The 19,919-nt window shown below is 44.7% G+C and overlaps 1 protein-coding gene across 2 annotated transcripts in view; it reads right to left on the bottom strand.

Moving 5' to 3' along the window:
• LOC135900172 (ubiquitin carboxyl-terminal hydrolase 8-like) overlaps positions 1-19,919 on the bottom strand; it is a 109,939-nt gene that overhangs the window by 30,928 nt on the left and 59,092 nt on the right. For both annotated transcript variants that reach the window (XM_065429617.2, XM_065429616.2), the window contains 5 exons: positions 18,082-18,276; positions 15,218-15,300; positions 10,417-10,562; positions 3,476-3,677; positions 2,653-2,755 (listed from right to left, as the gene is read on the bottom strand). In XM_065429617.2, the coding sequence (XP_065285689.1) occupies positions 2,653-2,755; positions 3,476-3,677; positions 10,417-10,562; positions 15,218-15,300; positions 18,082-18,276 (729 nt within the window). The remainder of the gene's footprint in view (positions 1-2,652; positions 2,756-3,475; positions 3,678-10,416; positions 10,563-15,217; positions 15,301-18,081; positions 18,277-19,919) is intronic.

Genomic DNA, 19,919 nt, shown 5'->3' with positions numbered 1-19,919 from the left:
CAACTAAAACACAGTAACTCGCAAAAAAATGAAAAGAAAAAAAAAAGAGAGAAGACTAAAGTGCATGGTGCAAGACTTCTACAACTGCACAACTTGCATAGCTTATGCATCGTTGCCTGCAAAGTACAAAACGGAGTAAGGAAAGGTAATTTACTAATACAACTAAACTTAAAGGCCAACTGCAACACTTGGGCTAAATTGGTTATAATTTAATGGCATATACCACTGAAGCAATCTTGGCAATGCTGAAGGCTGGTAATTGCACAATTTTCTCATTAGCAGCCTCTAAACAGCACCTGTGAAGACAATATGGGCACTTGGCGGTTAGCAGCTATGATGCAAGTTCCAATACATCACCTCAGAGAATATTCAGCATGCAGTGGCCAGCACTGCAGCATCTTGGAGGTCACGCCAAGGAGCCACTGTAGCATTGTAGGTCATGCAGCACTACCGCCGAGTGGCAATGCCGGCATAACTTTTTTTCCAGTTTCGGTATCAAAAACGACTATTTTTGCTAGCTTTTCATGACACTCACACTCGTGTTTAAAGCGTAATATTTTGCACGGAGGCATACTTATATCTACGCTACTTTAAGGTAGGCCTTTTACGTGGCAAAAAATTTCACTGTAGTTGGGTCTTCGAAAGGAAGCTTTAGCTCTAGAGCTTCAATCGGAATACATGGGAGCGAATAAATAATTTTTCTCAGCAATCACTGCCCCAATTTCAATGAAGTTTGTTGCATTTATAAGAAACAGTTAAAATATAGTGACTGTAGCACGCAAATGTTTCATTTAGAAAGCCAGTTTTTGTTTTTAGAGAAATTGTAGAAAATTGCAAAATTTAAAACCTCAACTACGAAGTTTAAAGCTCTAACAGAATGACAACAAATGATACCACAGTTATGTAAAGTGCACCCACTAATACATCTAAAGCAGACAAAATTGGTGCATTGTACAATGCTCTGAAGTATACCACTAGTCTGTGAGTAGGACTTTTGTAAAACCCTCGTAAACATTGTAACAATTTCACATATTCTTTATGCTACTGAAACATCACATTTGTCAGTTTCAGATGCTTTAACAGATGCAGCTTACGGAACTGCGATATCTATCTTAATGCAGAGTTACAGATTTCTAAACTTCATGCTTGAATATTTTTAAAGCGAAGCTTTCTTTGCCTCTTCCTTGGACTTTCCCACTGCTGCTGTGGGCTGCTGTGGCTGCTGCTGTCGTGCACACCGCGTCGGCGGGTGGTTTAGAGTGTGTATATAGATGACAGGTGCGAGCCAGAGAGGAAAGGAAACAGGAGAAACTCATTTTCATTCGCCCGAATCGAATGTCCACAATGCCCTCTGGAGCTTCCTGGCCGTCATCACCTTAGCCACTTGACAACTGTAATTATTCGTGACTGCCCTCAGAAGCATTGCAGAAACTGCAGCGCTTCCCATTCTACTAAAGTGCGAGGCGAGAGGGTATGCAGATAGAACTGTAGAGAGGAGAAGAAGAGGAGAAGAAGGAGAAGAGGCAGTTCCCATACAAGAGAGGGGGGGAGGTGACATGAGAAGGCAACGAAACCCCACTACTATACGACAGTGGCTGCGAGGAAACAGGATAAGCTTCAGTTCAAGGTGCAGTACAGTATGTTGCTGCTATGTCTGAAAAATAAACACCATGCAAATATGTCAAGCGGGCAACTTATGTAGGGCATGGAGAAGCAGAGGCGCATTAATTAAAGGGCACTGCAGGAGACACTACGGAAGCGGTTGACCATCAAATCAACACTTCTGTGGCTGCCGCGTTAGCTTTGTGACTATGGCATTTCTAGAGGTCGTGGATTTGATCCTAATCGCGGCAGCCGCATTTCAATGGGGGCGAAATAGAAAACGCACGTGCACTTAGATTTGAGACACGTTAAAGAACATCACGGTGTCAAAATTAATCTGGAGTCCGCCACTATGGGGCGTGCTTCATAATCTGAGTGTGGTTTTGGCACGTACAGCCCCATAATCCAATTCAAGTTTAATACTTCTGCCACAATGCGATGTGCCATGTGAGGAAATGACAACGCTCAAACCTCTCAGAGGTTACAAAATATGCTGCACAACAATGCCTTAAGCAAACGCCTCTGCCTGTGTGTTCTGTGTACTACGCAGACAAACAGCAGTGGTGCATGCAAGGTAATGTTTAACATCAACTTACCACTCTCGTGTTAGCCTAAACGCTGAAGAAATTAACCTTTTGCCATAAACATCACCGATAATTATCGTCAATCAAAGCATCCAGCACTGAAAGTGTTGCCTACATCGATTCCCACAGTGCGTGGTATCTGCATAATTTTTGAGCTTACCGATTTTGCACTCATTTTTTGTAAACAATTCCAGCTGTAAATAAAAATTTTGTTCACCGAGCCGCCAGAATTTACTTTACTCTTTAAAAATGCAACAGATTCCATTCAAACTGGCCCAGCCCGGTTGCCTCATGAAAGCATTTCTTGCATTTAACACATATTTTAACAAAATAAACCTGAGTGGGCCCCAAGCTAAAGCTTCTTTATTCACTAATGAGATGACTAACACTTAGTCATGTTTGCCACTGTATAAGCAGCCACCCTCCCTCTTTATGGCAACAGTGACTATGGCAAAGGCAAGCTTACCTCCTGTCCTGACGACGGACTTATGCTCCTCACACGAGGGTAGAACACGTCGCCAGTCCGTGCTCGTGGCTGGCGAGATATGACGACGGTGCTCGTCTCAACACTGCAATACAGGAATGTTTATACAATCCACTGAAATGCACTTCCCAGAGTTATGCAAAACACTTCCTGAAAATTGTGTTCACAATGGAACAGTGCTAAAGCCATACACGAAGCAGAGAAAGGATGAGACGTGGTTGTCTTTCGCACTATTGTCCTTATTTTTGAAACTGCAGGCAATTGATTGAAGTAGTGAAAGAGAAAACCAGCTCATGCTAAACATTGTTCTTACAGAAAGAGGCTAATGTAAAGCATGCAACAGGACATTACCTAGAAAATGTTTAATCAGGAATTGTGTGAAGAAACAAGGACATTAGAACACAACTTAGCTGAGAAAATTGCTGCACAGAACCTGTCTGGCACAACCAAATTTACCTTCCCTCATACGGTCGTCAAATGACTGCGGCACTGATTTGGGTGATGTTCTGGTGAACATACTCCCGTAGTCTTCTGAGAAATTCGTTGCAGCTACAAGTTGTTCAACAAGTTCGAATTAGGTGGCGATTGTTACAAATCTTTGAGGAACAGCAACCTGCTTTTGAAGCTGACATACAATGGCTTTGCGAAATAGATGGGAACACGAGCATGTCTGCATCGAAGGCAGGCCCGCTAGGGCCAAGGCCGTGCGGCAAAAGTGTTTCCTTTTATTTCAGTGACTCATTTGTAACAACGTAGTTCCTACATCATGTGACAATAGACTGATGATGATTTCCAGGAAACTTACCTCTGCGATGGCTTCAGAGTGCGGTCAAACTGGGGTACTGCTGCGCTGGTGGCTGGGCCTGTGGACTCCGAGGTGGATTCCTCAGCAGCCGTGGACAGGTTTGGGAAAGACCGAGATCGGGAGAGGTTGTTGTTGCTGCGCATCGGCACGCCCTGCGGCCTCTCCGCTGGAGTGGCAGCATTTGTTCCTTGGCTCTTCAGGTCTGTGTGCACAAGAGAGGTGCCATTAGCCGGAGAGCAAGGTGGTCTAGTTGGCTGAAACACATTATGCCTATTTTAACATGCAACAAGGGACAAGAGTATTGTGACAGCTAAAGGACAAGTGGTAACTCGCAACTGATGTGAGCTCTCACATTCGAGACTCTCGCTATGTAATAGGCAGTTATTTTTTCATACGCTTTCATTTCCATGTGTTTATCATTTTTTTATTTCAATTCAGAATTGCAGTTAAATTCCCATAGGCTGTCCTTGGTATCACTATTTGTTGACTTCTCATGACATGATTAATAAAAATTGGGCCCCTTAGTTTCCTTTCTTCTCGTTCATTAAATAGCAAGGGTCTCGAATTCGGCAGCTTTGATGCCTTCAGGTAGCATGTGTGGGTTTATTTACCAGTTGCATTCACCCAATAAAATCACGCACTCATGATACGTGCGGTAGAAAAGGATGTTTTACATCCGCATCCAAGGTTTGTGAGTGGTGACTCTGGCTAACAATGCCAGGTTTAGTTGGAATAGATAGACATAAATACCCCAGAAAGCTGACGGGATAATGGCACCGCAATAGCTCAGTTTGTAAGAGCATTGCACAAATAATTTGAAGATGTGGCTTCATATCCCACCTGCGGCCAGTTGTTTTTTCATCCGTTTTCATTTCCATGTACAGTCGAACCCACTAATAACACTACTCAAGTGCCATGGAAATTCCATCGTTATAACCGATAGTTGTTATAACCGGGTTGCATGAAAAAATCTAAATGGGGGAAAGCAGAGCTGTTAGAAAACTATAATGGTGGGGAAGGCCAATGCCACTCCTCACCCCCCTTCCTCCATCTGGCTACTGAATGTGCTCACTCGTTTAACTGCTTCCTGGGCTATTCCTTCCTGGGTTTATTGCTAAATAGATCGACAAACTGTCATAATAATTTTTTTTACAGATTTGTAATAAAATTTGCAAAACATATTTATGTTATAGATAGGTTTGACACAACTAGGGCTTCTACTTATTTTTAATCGTTACATATTATTCTCCACTTTCAAGTGTTGCACCGACGGTGCAATCCCAGCAAAGGGCGTGGCCTCTCAACCTCATCTGAACCAATGAAAAAGGGCCATGAGGAAGTGTACTGCTTGAGAATACAGCCTCAGAGACGTGCATGGCCACAGCGAAAGTGTGGCATACCTTGTGAGTGTCTGCAGGCAAACTCAGGAGTGCGCAGGTCTGAAAAACAAAGCAAGCGAGAAACTTGCAGTTCTCAATGGACCTTTTCAGATACACGCAACGCCGCACTTTCCCCTGGTGGCAGCGTTTGGTGAGAGGGTGGACCAGGGGCCTGTGACCAATGCAAATGTGAAGGCCTCGTGCTAAGTTCTTGTTTTTCTTCTTTCCATAATCATCATCCTCATCAGCCTATTATATGTCCACTGCAGGACGAAGGCCTCTTCCTGTGATCTCTAATTACTCCTGTTCTGCGCCGACTGATTCCAACTAGCACCCGTGAATTTTCTCATTTCATCGCCCCACCTAATCTGCCTTCCTTGACTGCGCTTCCCTTCTCTTGGTATCCATTCTGTAACCTTAATGGTCCAACAATTATCTAACATGCACATTACATGACCTGCCCAGCTCCATTTTTTTCTTCTTCTAATTTTTTTACTAATCTTTTGAGACTGTTGGCTGCAAGCTGCTAGTGTGCATGCTGTGGAACCTTCGGCAAGCAGTTTACAGTGATTTTAATGCCTTCAGCATGGTGCAGAAAAAGAACAAAAGGTGACAGGCTGAAGTGCAGAGTACCCAGTGAAAACCTTAACAAAGAAAACATGGCAAGGGACCTATATGCGCGCGTAATAGGCTATGGTAATAGTTTTGCCGCAGTACCGTTGCGTAATGAGGTGAAGCATACACAATGTATTGCTGTCAAAAGTGAGAATCGCGGACTGTTATGCAAGCACCCCACGGCACGCTCTGGCCTTGGCAGCCCCATTCCACGAACTGCCCCTGAGATCTCGTGCCATCTACTTAGTAATAATTTCAGGTGCGTCCTTGAGGTCTACGAATGCCTGTATTATTTGTTATTTTGGCATGTTAATTGATCTCACAAAAGTACATAGCTGTACTGTGGTGAATGTGTAGATCAGCCATTATGGAATACATACAATAGCAGAAAAACGATTTTGCCCTTTCTGCAGCTGTGTCCTTGCTCAAATTTTGCATAAACATAGCACTTTATGGACACAATTGTTCACTTCAACACTTGCCATTGTTACTTGCTTAGTTTGTCAAGAACAAGCTATGAAATTGTACGTGTCTGCACTTTTCAGATGCAGCCCTGATCAATTATTAGAAGCTAATCTCAAAGTCAATGCTATGCCATATTGCAGACGGCGGAAGTAACATAGAATGTTTTATACATCAAGCACTGCAAGGGATGCAGGAGAAGGCAAAGTTGCAGTTATTTTGACCAGCTAGGCAAGTAACTGAACTTTCAGTACTAAGGTTTCGCAGCGTAAAACAAACAGGGCATGAAGGAACACAGAATGATGAAGACAGGTGCTGACTTCCAACTGTTTCATGTTTATTCATGCTGCATTTACATTACACTGCGCAAACTTAGTACTGGAAGAAATGTACCAACCAGCCTGTGTGTGAATTTTTTTGAAGTAAGGGAAGTAAGTCTTATACTGAACAATGAGGACCCAAAATGCGACCTTGCTGTGAAACTTCACCAACATATTTTTCTATGAACTTAAAATAGAAACGCATATCCCTGTGCATATGTATGAAAAGAGATTAGTCATGTTTCAGAGCAAGGTCAGATTGATAGTCTGGATCATTCAATATGAGAAGTACCGTATTCACCCGAATTTAACATGCACTCTGTTCTTCGGATAAAACAGGTCGAAAAGTTGCGTACCCATTAGAATACAGTACGACCCTAAATCTGCGTTACCATATTGCCATCGGCATTTCAATATGGCCGCCTCGTATGCATTTCAAGCCTAGCTGCCGCAGCTTCCTCCATGGGCTGTAGCACGTTTGCTTAGGTTAGTCCACCATCCGTCTTCCTGTTTTCTGCATTTGCTCTGTCAGCATGAAAGTGCTGATGACTGCGAAGACATGCCGAGTTCATCATGATGCCGCAATTAAAAGGAAAGTGATCACGTGTGCAGAGACAAACGGGAATTGGGCTGCATCGCGGGCTTTCGAAGTTCCTGAAATTTGCATGTGGGACTGGCGCAAACAGAAAAGGCATCCTACTCCAGTGGCTGCGCTGTACTCAGCAGCTGCTACCTTGAAAGCGATCTGCAATGGGGACAGTGTCTATGTGTCCAGGCAGCATGAAGCTCAATTCGCTCACTCCTGTTACTGCACTTCCTGACTACAGTGTTTTGATAGAAAGTTTCCGCGGTCATTGAGTGAAATGTGTTCATGTTTGCTTGTGCACGTGTGACATCATGCTTGTTATTTAGTTAGTAAGCGAATCTTTATAAGTTTATACGGCTGATAAAACTACTATCCTTACTTTGCATAGCTGTCGACTGATTTGCTATTGCAATCGATGCTTCGCCTTTTGGGTGAAAGTGCGACTTTCTTTATTTATGGCAACATTAGTGCATTGGGAGTAAACCTGTTTTTCCATATGAGAGAAAGTTGTATTTCCGTACGAAAGAATGAGGTGCGTGGTACTGCAAAGGACTTCTTTTTTTTAGGTCACGGCCAGTGGGTGCACGTTACAATCGAGGGCGCGTTACAATCAGGTAAGTACGGTACTTCCGTTACTTGCCTAGTTTGGCAAGAAATTTGCCTTATTCTGCACCCCTCACACTGATTAACCTTAACGTAATATAACGAATAACCTGTAATAATATAACCAAACGAAATTCCTTATTAGATCCCTATAGAATCTCATGGTGCAAACTATGGAAACTCATAGGCCAAAACATGCAGTAATGGATATAACGAAGTTATGAACATGATGAACTAATTTTGGCTCCCCCTTGAACTTTGCTATAACAATGTTTATCGGACATGACAAAGTACAGTCGAACCCGGCTATATTGAACTCGCAAAAGAATGCCGATCAGTTCGATATAGAGCATAATTTGATATAAGCCTGCTGAATAATTGGATGTCATAAAAGCACATAATATTTATAAAATCACCTTATTGATGAAATTAGCTTAGTTTCGCATGAAATAGTCCTCCTGCATTTGTTTCTGCTTGGGCAATTTCGCTGTCTGCGACGCACGCACTTCTCCACATTGTCTAAGGAGTCGGGAGCAGCTGAGGCCGCAACCTTCCGCATTCGCGCAGAAGCACCGGACTAGTGCGAGCGGACCAATCATTTCGAAGGATGTAGGCAAAGGACCTTCATTGATTTCCTCATTGGGCCCACATTCACTTGTGCTCGGTACGATGTCGGTAATGTAGTCTTAGTTTTCGGGCTCTCCCATGGTCGCGACACTATCATTTGCACTCACAAACTCTTCCAATGTTTATTTGTCAACAGCTTCCAGAAATTCTGACAGCTCGCTCCAAGTATCCGCAACACCGGCAACGGCTGCGTCGCATTCACCAGAATTTACAGTCATCACCTAGCACGTGGGAGCCAGCACGGCTGAAGCAATTTCGGATGAACCACTCGTACACGGCCGTGCGTACGCGTCGGGCGCCATGGGCACCGGGGCGAGAGTTTGGCCGCTTTAGCCCTAATTTCCCCCCTTATTCTTCAAGATCGTCCTGAGAGTTCCTTGGAATCATTTGCGCTGCGGGGACACATTTGACTTCTCACCGCGTTCGACCCGATTTATGATTTCGAGCTTCACGACGAAAGGCAAATTCTGCCGCTTCATCACGGCAACACTGCGGGAGAAGGTCCACAAGGCACACACACATTGGACCAGAAAAGCACCGAGACAGCTCGCACTTTCGCCATATTGCACAACGAGGGCACAAGAGCCTTTGATTGGCTGTCTGAGCAAGCGCTGCGGGTGGGCCAGGATCATTTTTTGCAGGGGGGTGTCGATGGCTCGTCCGAAGCAGCACAGTCACGATAGGGAGAGCGGTTGGATGGAGCCAAGCTGTCAGGTTTCCCCGCAATCGCAAGAGAAAGCCAACTTCTGGGGGCACTTTTCCGCCGCTCAACGTTCAATATATATCGGAATATATTATGTTTACATCGAACAATATATTGTTCGATGTAAACGTAATTTTTGCTATATATACACATTGTAACCATACCGTGCCCAGAAATTGTTCGATATATAGAATAATTCGATGTAAACGGGTTCGATATAGTCGGGTTCAACTGTACATATAAAACATTTCTCCCCAATATACCAGTGTCTAGCAAATATATGCTTATAAGAAATATTGGATATAACGAAGATATTCTCATGACAAATTCGAGTTTGTTATACCGAGGTTTAAATAGAACTAAGCGGAGACAATTATACAGTCGAACCTCGATATATCGAACAGCGCGGTGATCGCAAAATAGTTCGATATAGCCAGAATTCGATATATAAAATCACGTAGAAAACGTGTCAAAAACTAGCGCAAATCAATCAATGAACCAATCGTGGCGCAATAGATACTCACATGAAGCTTCAAACAAAGTATTTATTTAGTTCGCTGGAAGTACTGAAGCAGCGTAGCCTGCTTCATATTGGCAACCGTGTGCTTGACCACGGCGACCTCAACATAGTCCAAACGGTCCACAAGAGACAGTCCAGTGCCTTCTATTGCGCCGCAGTAGCGGCGTACAACGGCCAAAGCAGCTACAGCCTCAGTTGCAGTCGGGAGCGGGGCAACATCAGCGCTTGCTGGATCAGCCTCAGCAGCGTCTTCGTTTGGCCGCTCAACAGTCGCTTCTGCCGCTATCTCCACGTCTGTCAACTCCGCCACTGTTCCGGTGCTGTCGTCACCGCCAACGAAGTCCTCAATGCACATGCTGTGTGGCTCAGCACTGACAAAGCGCTCCAACTGGCTCCACGGCCGCCTCGATCACGCGCGCACCTATGCGCGCACGGCGGGGCAAGCCGCCTCGATCATGTGCGCACGGCAAGGCTTGCCGTTGACGCGTGATCGAGGCGGCTTGCCCCGCCGTGCGCGCATAGGCATAGAATAGCATAGGTGCGCGTGTGATCGAGGCGGCCGTGCTGGCTCCAAGCCGCCGCGTGTGTACGCCGCTACGTTCGAATGGCGCCCTCGGCGCAACCGATGTGTGCAGCTGTCGTAGGCAGCAGTCTGGAACGCCCATCGCGCTGCCGCTATCTTCGAGAGTGTTGCGGAAAAGCTCGCCTCCTGTCAACAGAGCGCACTTGGTCTGGGGCGGCGGAGTTTGATATATCCATTTTACATCCGGCCCCGTTCGAAATAAAGAATTAAAAATGCATGCAATTTTCCATGTGATATAGGAAGTGTTTGATATACGCAATAATTCGATATATCCGTGTTCGATATATCGAGGTTTGACTGTACCTAGTTAGTTGCACTGCACATTAATTGACATAACAATGCCAAAAGTGTCTATATAATGCAAACGTGGTCTCGGTGTGGATGCTTAGATACTGCAACGTGCACTTGACACTCAATGATAGCATCAGTGTGTATCAGCAGACACTGTAGGTGGTTTTATCAGCCACCTACTCGCATGTTGCTATCAAATAGAACTGACCTCCTGTACACCAACACTCCTCTGCGAGTAGCCGGGAGACTTACTGTTGCTGTTGGCTGCAGCATTGGTGGCCGGCTTCAGCGTCCTTGGTGGAGATGGCACCGCTGCCTTGTCAGCGACAGTCTTGCCCGAGTCCTTCTGCACTTCCTCACGTTCTTGCTGTTCCTTGCGCTTTCGCTCCTCCCTGAGTCTGTCACCAAGGATGGTATAATGAGCCAAGGAAGACCACCACACCAACAGCTTCTCACTTTCTGTAACAGTTACCTTACTGAATACTGAGCCCCTCGAATGCACCCCGATTCTTTTTGTATGCTGTCACTATGCAGCAAGGTTAGCAGAACATAGGTACTGTATCCTTTCTAGGTGCTGTGTGCATGATTGTGCATGCCAAGATGGTGCATCAAAAGCAAAAGCAATGATTTAAATATTGATATTTAAAACCTGCTGCAAACATTTTAAAAAACACTCCCGATTTAATTTGTTCTGTAAGTTTGAATAACATGTACAAATAAGGTGCTTTAGATAAACGAGTTGGGAAGGTGTATGGGTGTTTGCTGCATTAGTATCCCACCATGTAGCAGGTTCCCTTCTTTCACTGTTTTTCACAATGATCCCCATCCAGTATATATTTCAAGTGGCTGGATGGGTGTTTTCCCAGTACATTAGATATAAAATTTGATGTATTACTGTATTTACTCGCATAATGATTGCACTTTCTTGTAAAAAAAATTGACGAAAATTCAGGGGTGCAATCATTATGTGGGTTAAATTTTCTGCGAAGAGAAATAATTTTTTTTCATTCCACATTTGCTGCGGGATGACAACAGGTCAATAAACAGGCAGCTGCTACTGTAACAGTGCGAGACACCAAAACAAAAATGGTGGCCAGCGAAGCAAGTCGAACGTGCCAAACGGGATTGTTTTTCTTTTTGTGAGTACATTAAATGCATTGAAACAGTTTCTTTCCTATCAGTAATGAATAACATCGTCAATATTAGAAAGCTTACGGCAATAACGTAGCCATGTCCACTTTGAAGGGACAAAAACAGAGATATGGCACGCTTAGCTGCCAGTGACATAGCAACACATGGCGGGCATGCTGGCACGTTTCCGCTAAAGGTGGGTGAATATCTTAGCTGTGTTACAAGCATCGGCGTATGAATAGGGTACACTTCTAAAGAATCAGTGTAAACATTACTACTGTTATTGCCGCTCGTGATTCGTTGCGTGCCCCCGAGTGCAGACGAGAGGAATCAAAATGTGCCTTTTTTGTTGTTGTTGTTGTTGACAACAATCTTTATAAAGCCTACAAATAATAAAGCCAAGGCAAGTTTGGTTGTACCTCCTTTTTTTTTTTCGTGGAATTGCAGAAAGTGATGAAAGGAATCAAATGGGGCATCTGTTTAAGAATCTGTTTGGTGCATGCAGACCGCTTGGTATGTCTTGAAGAGTAGTTGCGTAGCATTCGGCAGCATTTGACAGATGGTAAGCACGATCATCATTAGCTAGACTTGGCACACGACATATCGCTGCGGCAAGTTTGGGGTTCGATCATTATGCGGGAAAGAAAAAAAAGGGAATTTTGACGACAAAATTCAGGGGTGCGATCATTACGCAAGTATATAAGCAATACAGTGCAACTTCAGTAGTATGAACACCTCATTAACAAACTTTTCAGAAATCTGCTGACAGCTTATTGTTTCAATGTAAAAATATTTCAGTACTACGAACTTCAGAGTACAGAACTTTTCAGAATAACCATCACTATTCAATTTCCATATCACGTTTTCAGCACTACGAATTCATACTATTGTGAAATCATAGGATTCTTCAATTTCAGTGCATCCTTCACGGCAGCCACAACTGTAGGCTGGCAGATGACAAGGCGCAGAAAGAACACGCCGCGGCACATGACCTGGACAGCGAAGGAGGAGAAACATTTTTTTCTGTTGTGGAGGCGACAATAAGTCAGGTTTCGGGAGCGCATGCTCAACCCAGACAAGTGTCGCCTAGTGATGCAGGCGCATCTTTTCCATCTTTCACCCTTCTTTCTGCATAGGCCCCTTCTTTCTTTCATGCTTCTTTCTGCGCACCTAACTGGCTACGTGCGCATAGAAATTTAAATGATGCCACAGGACCTTCCTTTCTGTTGTTTACATGGGCTTGTGCTTTGGAATAGTCCAGGTGTCTGCTTCTGCGAGACAGTTGCGGTATCCCTAGCAAGGAACGTGAAAAAGAAACAAATAACAGGAAACATTGCGCTTTGGAGGCATCACAGTTTCCTGTTCTTTGGTTGTCTTCCTGGGTGTCAGCGTCTCTTTTGCACGCATCACCTTTACTGCTATACGGTGCTTCGGCGGTGTGTGGCAGCAGAATCTATGGAAAATACCACGAGCACAGGCCGGGAGCTCACTGTAAGGCTGTCGTGGAAAGTTAATATGAAGACAACTCATGGGTTGATGAGCAGAATGGTTAATTTTTGAGCTTTCACTATAATGACATTTCAGTTTATTGAACAATTTTCTGCGGTCCCCTGAAGTTCGTTATATCAAGATTTCACTGTATGTAGCATTTCTGTAGAGAGTTCTCACATGGAGTCCACATTCTTAACCCTTTCGCTGTCACGGACGTACCGGTACGTCATCGCGCTTCCCCCCCCACAGTGTCACTGACGTACCGGTACGTTCTCTATCGTGCGTTCAAAATTTCGCGCCTGAGCGCAAAGCTGGCGCTCCTGGATTGGCCACGCCATCTGTTGATTCTTTCTACAAGATCGTATATTCGCCTCGACCTGTGTGAGTCCATGTATTGAAGAGTACGGTGCGACTGCCACTTCCCACTTTCTCTTTGCTGAATGGCGCGGTGGCTCCGCGTTCGCTGGATCATGCGTCGCGCGCGTGTGGTTATGGGTTCAAGGGTTGTTATGCCATCTCCGCTGGTTTGAAGGTTTTTATTTTTCTTCTGTTGGTGTGCCTGCTACGGTGCATCAAGTTCAGGCGCACGTGCCGTTGCCTCTCCGAAAAGAGTGACTCGATTGCTGCTTTCGCTCTCTCGCCGCACCCTCGCTTCCGGCTGGCAGCAGTAAACGTAAAGCCCTTCGAACTTTGTTTAGCCTTTTTCCATCTCCCTCTGTCTTCTTGATCATGCAACGTCCCATTTCTTTCCGTTGTGCGGGCAACTGAGAGCGCATCCTGCCTGCGCGCGGTTACTTTTGGATGGCTGAGCGTGCGGGACCTTCGTCTGCTCATTGGAGCAGTGGCTCAATTCCGATTCAGAATACGAGCCGAGCTCGGATTCGGACTCGGACAGAGTCGCATGCGAGGAAGAGGGTTCCGCATCGTCAGATTCGGATGTTGAATGGATATTATAGTCAGGCTGATGATGATAATGATGTTTACTAACAACAGCTGCAGAACACTGAAATGTGCATATTGCATTGACTATGTTATTTGTATACCAATCATAATAAAAAATTAATTGCTATGTTCATTCCCTGTTATGCTCGTTCCCTGAAACCAAGCCCACAGTGGGGGTGCGTCACGGCCGGACAGGTCCGACAGCGAAAGGGTTAAAGGGTCCCTCACCAGGCCCCATAGCAAATTTGGTTATGCACTGGAAGTTGTTACACATCCTCTAGGGACTTCTGCAGGAAGGATTTTTCAAACTGGCTCATTAATAGCAGAGACAGAAAAATTTCAGTGCCGCAGACCCAAGATTTCAGGAGGTGGGCTCCACTGCCAAGAGAGACTCTCTACTCGCCCCATCTAGCCTCGGCAAGCGAAATCCCTTCCCTGCGTTCTTCCACACCGCACCTCGAGAGTCGCGTGACGCAGATGTCAGGGGCCCGCCTTAACTTTTTTTTTCTCCTCACTTTTTTTTCGCAGCACAGCGCACTTCCGCTGACAGCGTCGTGCGCGAGCTGTTGCATTTGTACTGTTTCACGCAGTGCACGATTTTGCACGCTGTGCATGAGGACACCTGACTAGTGGTATAAGTTGGTGCTACATGAATACTGAGGCAGACACAAGTTGATCGCAGAGCATGATCGAGCGCTGGAACACGGTAGAAAATCGCATTGTTTCGGTGTATGTGCACAACTGCACGACATGGGGAACAAGCAGACGACACGGAAGTACATCTCTCTTGCGGTGCGAAGTAAAACAAAAACATGCAGACATTCGGTTTCCGTGTTTCATTATTTCTCTAAACTGTATTTCGTCTATTCAAGCAACAGATTACACAAATAACAGATGTTGGCTTGAATAATTCTCAAAGTCACGTGTCACCACGAGCAACATCAGAGCACAAACATGTGTACGTAGGTGCACTAGCACGTGTACGCCATCCTCCAGCTTGGAACATGGCGGACGCGAGGAGAAGGGAAAACGGCGTTCGGTTTGAAATTTTACACCTTTCCACGGCACATAGCAATGTAATACTTTGCAGACACGATCGTTATGGCACATTGTATACTCTGTACTTGTCAGCTCAAAATGGCCAGACCTGGTGAGGGGCCCTGCTTGACAGAACTCACTGAAGCAATAAAAGTTTTCATTCTGTTCTGTGGCAGTGTGTTTCTCATGATTCTGGAAATTTAAAAAAAAATGTAATGAAGCTAAATTTTCAAAGGAGAGAAATATATGGTGCTAGGAGGGCACATGGTTTTAGTTCTCAGCTTTATCTGAGAACTAAAACTTTACAACAGTACTTACTGGTGATTTATCTTTCAATATGATTCAATAATAATACTGCCATGCTTAACTTGTGGATGTCAGAGCACATGACTATTTTCTCATGCATGAAAGCAAAAGTCAGCACAAACATTCAGGGATAAAGCAAACGTACTTGTGAACCTCCTTGTCGGCTCTCCTCTGCTCTTCGTTCAGCTGTATAATGCGTACCAGTTCCTTGTCCTTTTCCTTCAACTTCTGCGGATCATAAGAAAGAAAATAGAGATACTGTGTTGATTACCAGTTGCAGCTGCTCTCATAAGGCGTAGATTGTTTGAGTGTCAACATCAATTATGCCGGCACCACCAAGTGCAGCAGAGCAAGACGACCTAAGCTTTTACATAGTTCCCACAGTGTGAGATCCCATGCGAGATGAACGCAGCTACGTGGTTGTGGCTTGCTCTTCTTATACTCTGTTTCAAGGGACACTAAAGAGAAATATTAAGAGAAGCTAGATTGAAAGATTACGCTTCTGTAATAATGAATTCACCATTCTTAGCAAGAACAGAGCATTTGCAAGTGAGAAAATGATGAAAATAAACAAAGTTGGAGTGGCACCTCCCCTTGTGGGCTATGGTACCTCTCATATAGTAACGAAAAAACTTCGATTTTATATTATTCAACCACAACTGCATGTTAGAGGTGAAAGTTAATTACATTAAATTTTGACAGGACAAAACGTATGCAGCACGCCAGCGTTATTGCTCAGCATTATCGCCTGTTGCATTCACTGTTCTAGTTTTGATGGGCCGTGCTGACAGCGCCATTTGTGGATATGTGTGACTCAGGCACGCAGGTTATCACAGGTTTCATGCACGATATAGAATGAGGAGGGTCATTTCATCTGTAGCATTGCTGCAGCTTGACTTGACCTGCGGCATCACTGCTGGTTGATAACCTTTTTGAGAAGAAAAAGCCAATTGCGAAAATATTGGCCCGCAGGAAACTGATATATTTCTAGACAGATAACCTAAGATAATCTATCGATCCAAGTAAACTTGGTATTTTCTTTTAGAGTACCTTTCAGTAGTTGCTCACTGCACAGCAAAAGCTACAAGGCCTGTAAGCACAGATTCTTGTGCAATGAGATGTAGTGCCATAGTTTGGAACTCGTTGCTCAACTAAATGGCCTTGTCAAGTGGTCTTGTCAGCAGCTGCTTACTTAGAAGCTTCCCTGCAGGTCACAAGTGCGATTTATCACGTGACTTTACTTCGCTTTTTTAATAAAATATTTAATGAAGTTCTATAATACTGAAAGAGGGTTCTCCACTTGTTCCGAGAGAAAATATGCAAAGAACAAAAGAAATAAATGCAATGCTGCTGTATAAACATTAACTTGCATTTGAAAAGTACCAACAATAAATTACTTTCATATTAATAAATTAATGTTTGTGGTTGGCACAGACACAGCACTGCAAAGAGCTCTCTCCTGGGTAGTGTTTGTCGAAACGAAAATGATGTCCGCAAACTCGCCTGTGCAGCATCATTCCAAGCTGCTGTTTCACACGAAAGGAAGGAAGCAGCTGGCATTGGAGCGCGCTCGAAACTATGTGGAAGGAGTGCAGTGAGGGTGCAAGCATGAACTCTGTAATTAGTAGAACGGATGCACCTATGGGTGTCAGCGAGCGTACCCTGTGCAAGTGGATGCTACACGAAGGCCTGAGAGACGGCAACACCATCTCGTGCAATGTTATATGCTGCTGGCAGAGTGCTCCTCCTGAATCCTCCGATTCCCCTGTCTCTGCAATCCTCCTACTCCTCTGTGTCGCGGAAGTATATAGAAGGCACACGCCCTTTCAGTGTCAAAGTAAATTTCCTACCACTGCTACTGCAACAGCTGATCTCGCTGCGCAGTTTCACAGTGTCCATAGATGCTGCCGGTGCTTGTGCTGCAGCGGTTGCCACTAGCACATGACAAGGCGAAGAAGGACACATTTAAGATGTGTTCACCCTCCTAATGGGATGAGGGTGCCCATAGCTTCCCCAGTTATAAGAGGGACTAATGAAACAAGGTCTAGGGACGGTCCCCATGCAGGCGGGGCTGCGGCACCATGACCTCAGCTTTCATCGCCGCAGCCATGCAAGCTTCTAGCTGACCCCAAACATGGAGCTAGCGTATCACAATGTGGGCAACAGAAATTATGAATTACTGGTTTTAAAAAATGTGTGTATATGCTGTTGTCTATTTAAGTAAGACAAACATATGCAATGTAACTTTCCTTTTATAATCACTAGGTCACTCACTAATTCAGGACTAGTACACATTGCATTATATTTACATTTGATATAGACCACACAGTAATACACTGGCCTTTACCACATAAAAAATTCACAGATCATTATGACACTCCCTTATGCGAAATTTCAGCACAGCTCTATACGTGTTTTCATTTTGCAATATATTGGCTGGAGTGGACAATCTGTCTCGTGCGGCAAGTTGCAAATGGAGATAAATTTGGTGCGACTACCTCGCTAATCTGGAGATCATGACAGCAAGTGCATGGGTGACGCAAGGATGTGATTCACAGCAGCTGTTGGCGCCAGAGCTCCCACACGGCGGGCGCTGCGCCGCACTACGCTTAATCACCCTTTCACTACACTCTCCTCCTCTGCTTTCCTGCTCGCATTTTTGATCCCCCGCTGCACTTCGCATTCGCTTTTTCATCTTTCGCTGTGCTCGTTTGCTCAGTTACGCCGCTGCCACTCGATGCAGGAACGGGGACCTAAGAAATGCACCCTAAAACAGTTACAGAACTCCCTTTAAGCATGTGAGGCCAGTGACAGTGCTGTGAAGCTGTTCGAATATTCGAATTATCAGTGTCCAAATAATCCCTCGGTCACTGTACTTGCTGTGTTATTGAGTCCCGCCTTTCGGCCACTTTCTCTATAGCCCGTTCTAGCAGAAACACCACCTTTGTCAATCCTTGGCAAACTGATATTTCTGCTCAAGAGTGGACCTTCATGCAACAGTGTACCCACCTGTTCATATTGCTCATTGCTCCGGGTGAGGTCGGTGACCTTCTGCTCGACCTTGGCACGCTCCTTCTCCAGCTGTCGGATGTGCGCCTGCAGGGCCTCCTCTCGCTCCTGGACGGAGCGCCGAAGCTCCTCTTCCGCCTCGCGTGCTTTCCGTTCCCGCAGCAGCTCAAACTCCTTCTCTGAGGCCAACTGGTCCTGGTTGTAGAAAGAAGAGTTGACAACGTTGCATCGTAGTGACGGCGAAGATCCATGCCATACCAAAACTGTGAGTCACTAAACCAACTCTTTGTGGGTGAATTTGTGCACAGAAATAACAAGTGAAATAGCAGACAAAGCATCAAAAAATGCAGAAAAAGAGAAATAACAGACAAAGCACAATAGTGGCGGTGAGCACAGTCATCAGTCATCGAGGTTTATTATCTACAGCTCAAGTATTTCATCTATTTATATGTGACTCATTGTGCATTCCAGCATAATTGCTGATGTTCAAGTCTGTTCCAGAATGTACACCACCGCTACAGTAAACTTCTGTCAATTCGACTCCACTTAATTCGATTTTTCCGTTCATTAGAACTCAGCTGAGGGTCCTGGTCGGTGCCAAGTCACTTGTATGTGCCCAAGCTTTCGTAATTTTGATCCTAAAACCAACCTTCACCGTATAATTCGAACTTGACCAGTCAGCACGCATGCGCCTGACCCTTATGGTGACCCCAATAGCGACCCCTCTGGTGGCAGCGTCTGTCTCAGTGAAGCTTATGAGACAACAAATGTGTTGAACACACATCCTTTTCCCATTAAAGAAGCCTATTTTCTGTATTCCCTAGGAATATTTTCAAGCAATAACGGTAGCTCATAATTTCCGATTACATTATTTACACAAATCTAACACGTGCCTTTCTTCTTCTACGATACTAGACCGCAAATGCCTGTGCAGTGCAATCGGATACTATATCAAACCTGCCTTTGCAGTATTCGTGAGCTTTACAAGACTACACAAGTGATTTGTGGCAAAGCTGACTAGAAAACCGGCCGCCATTGTGCAACACATATTACACCCGTGTCCATTTTCCTTGCTAAAAACTCGGATGCCCGTTAGATTTCCACTTTAAGAGCTTTATTGTAATTTCTACATTAGTTTCCTACTTTGGACACACAGAAAGTGCGCACGCATCTCATTTGGGGGCGTGTTAGAATCTGGAAAATACTGCCGAATGAATCAGTGGCGTGTTCTGGCATTTTTTCCGCATCTTGTTTTATATGACCAGCCGGATAATTCGATCGATTTCGCCTGTTCTGTCAAGGTCGAATTAATTGAAGTCGACTATATTCGCTTTGCATATGTTTGATTATACATGATCCTTTTGCTATAGAATTGGTGACAAAATTCAGAAAGTTCTGATAAATGTGTGTCTTGCATGGAGCGATAACTTTGTAAATGAGGTCAGTGGGTGAAAAAAGTCACCAAAAAATGCAAACAACGCTTGCAAGTCAATAACGATGGAAAACCACGCCACTTTCTAGCCCCATTTGGATCTGCAGCACCTCAAATTGGGCTCGTTAATTGTTCGTCACTTACAGGGGAAGACCATATCAATATGATGAGGCCAACATAGCAGCCTCAAAGAAAATCGAGGATGCCGAAATTGCATGTGTGGGCAATAAATGCATAAGCTCTTCTCTGTATGTTTATGTGAAAAAGAGCTGACATTTTTAGAAAATGCCAGCAATGGGCATCAGTGACATGAATAGGCAAGCAGTATCCATGCCTGGCCTTTCTTATTTTGTTGTGATGATTGGCATAAAAACCCATCCACCCGCAAGTTAAAAATTTGTTAAAA

Source organism: Dermacentor albipictus, chromosome 4 (genome assembly GCF_038994185.2).
Source record: "Dermacentor albipictus isolate Rhodes 1998 colony chromosome 4, USDA_Dalb.pri_finalv2, whole genome shotgun sequence".
NCBI classification, from domain to species: Eukaryota; Metazoa; Arthropoda; class Arachnida; order Ixodida; family Ixodidae; genus Dermacentor; species Dermacentor albipictus.
Note: the sequence above shows the minus strand (reverse complement) of the source record. Positions and strands in the feature narration are given on the sequence as shown.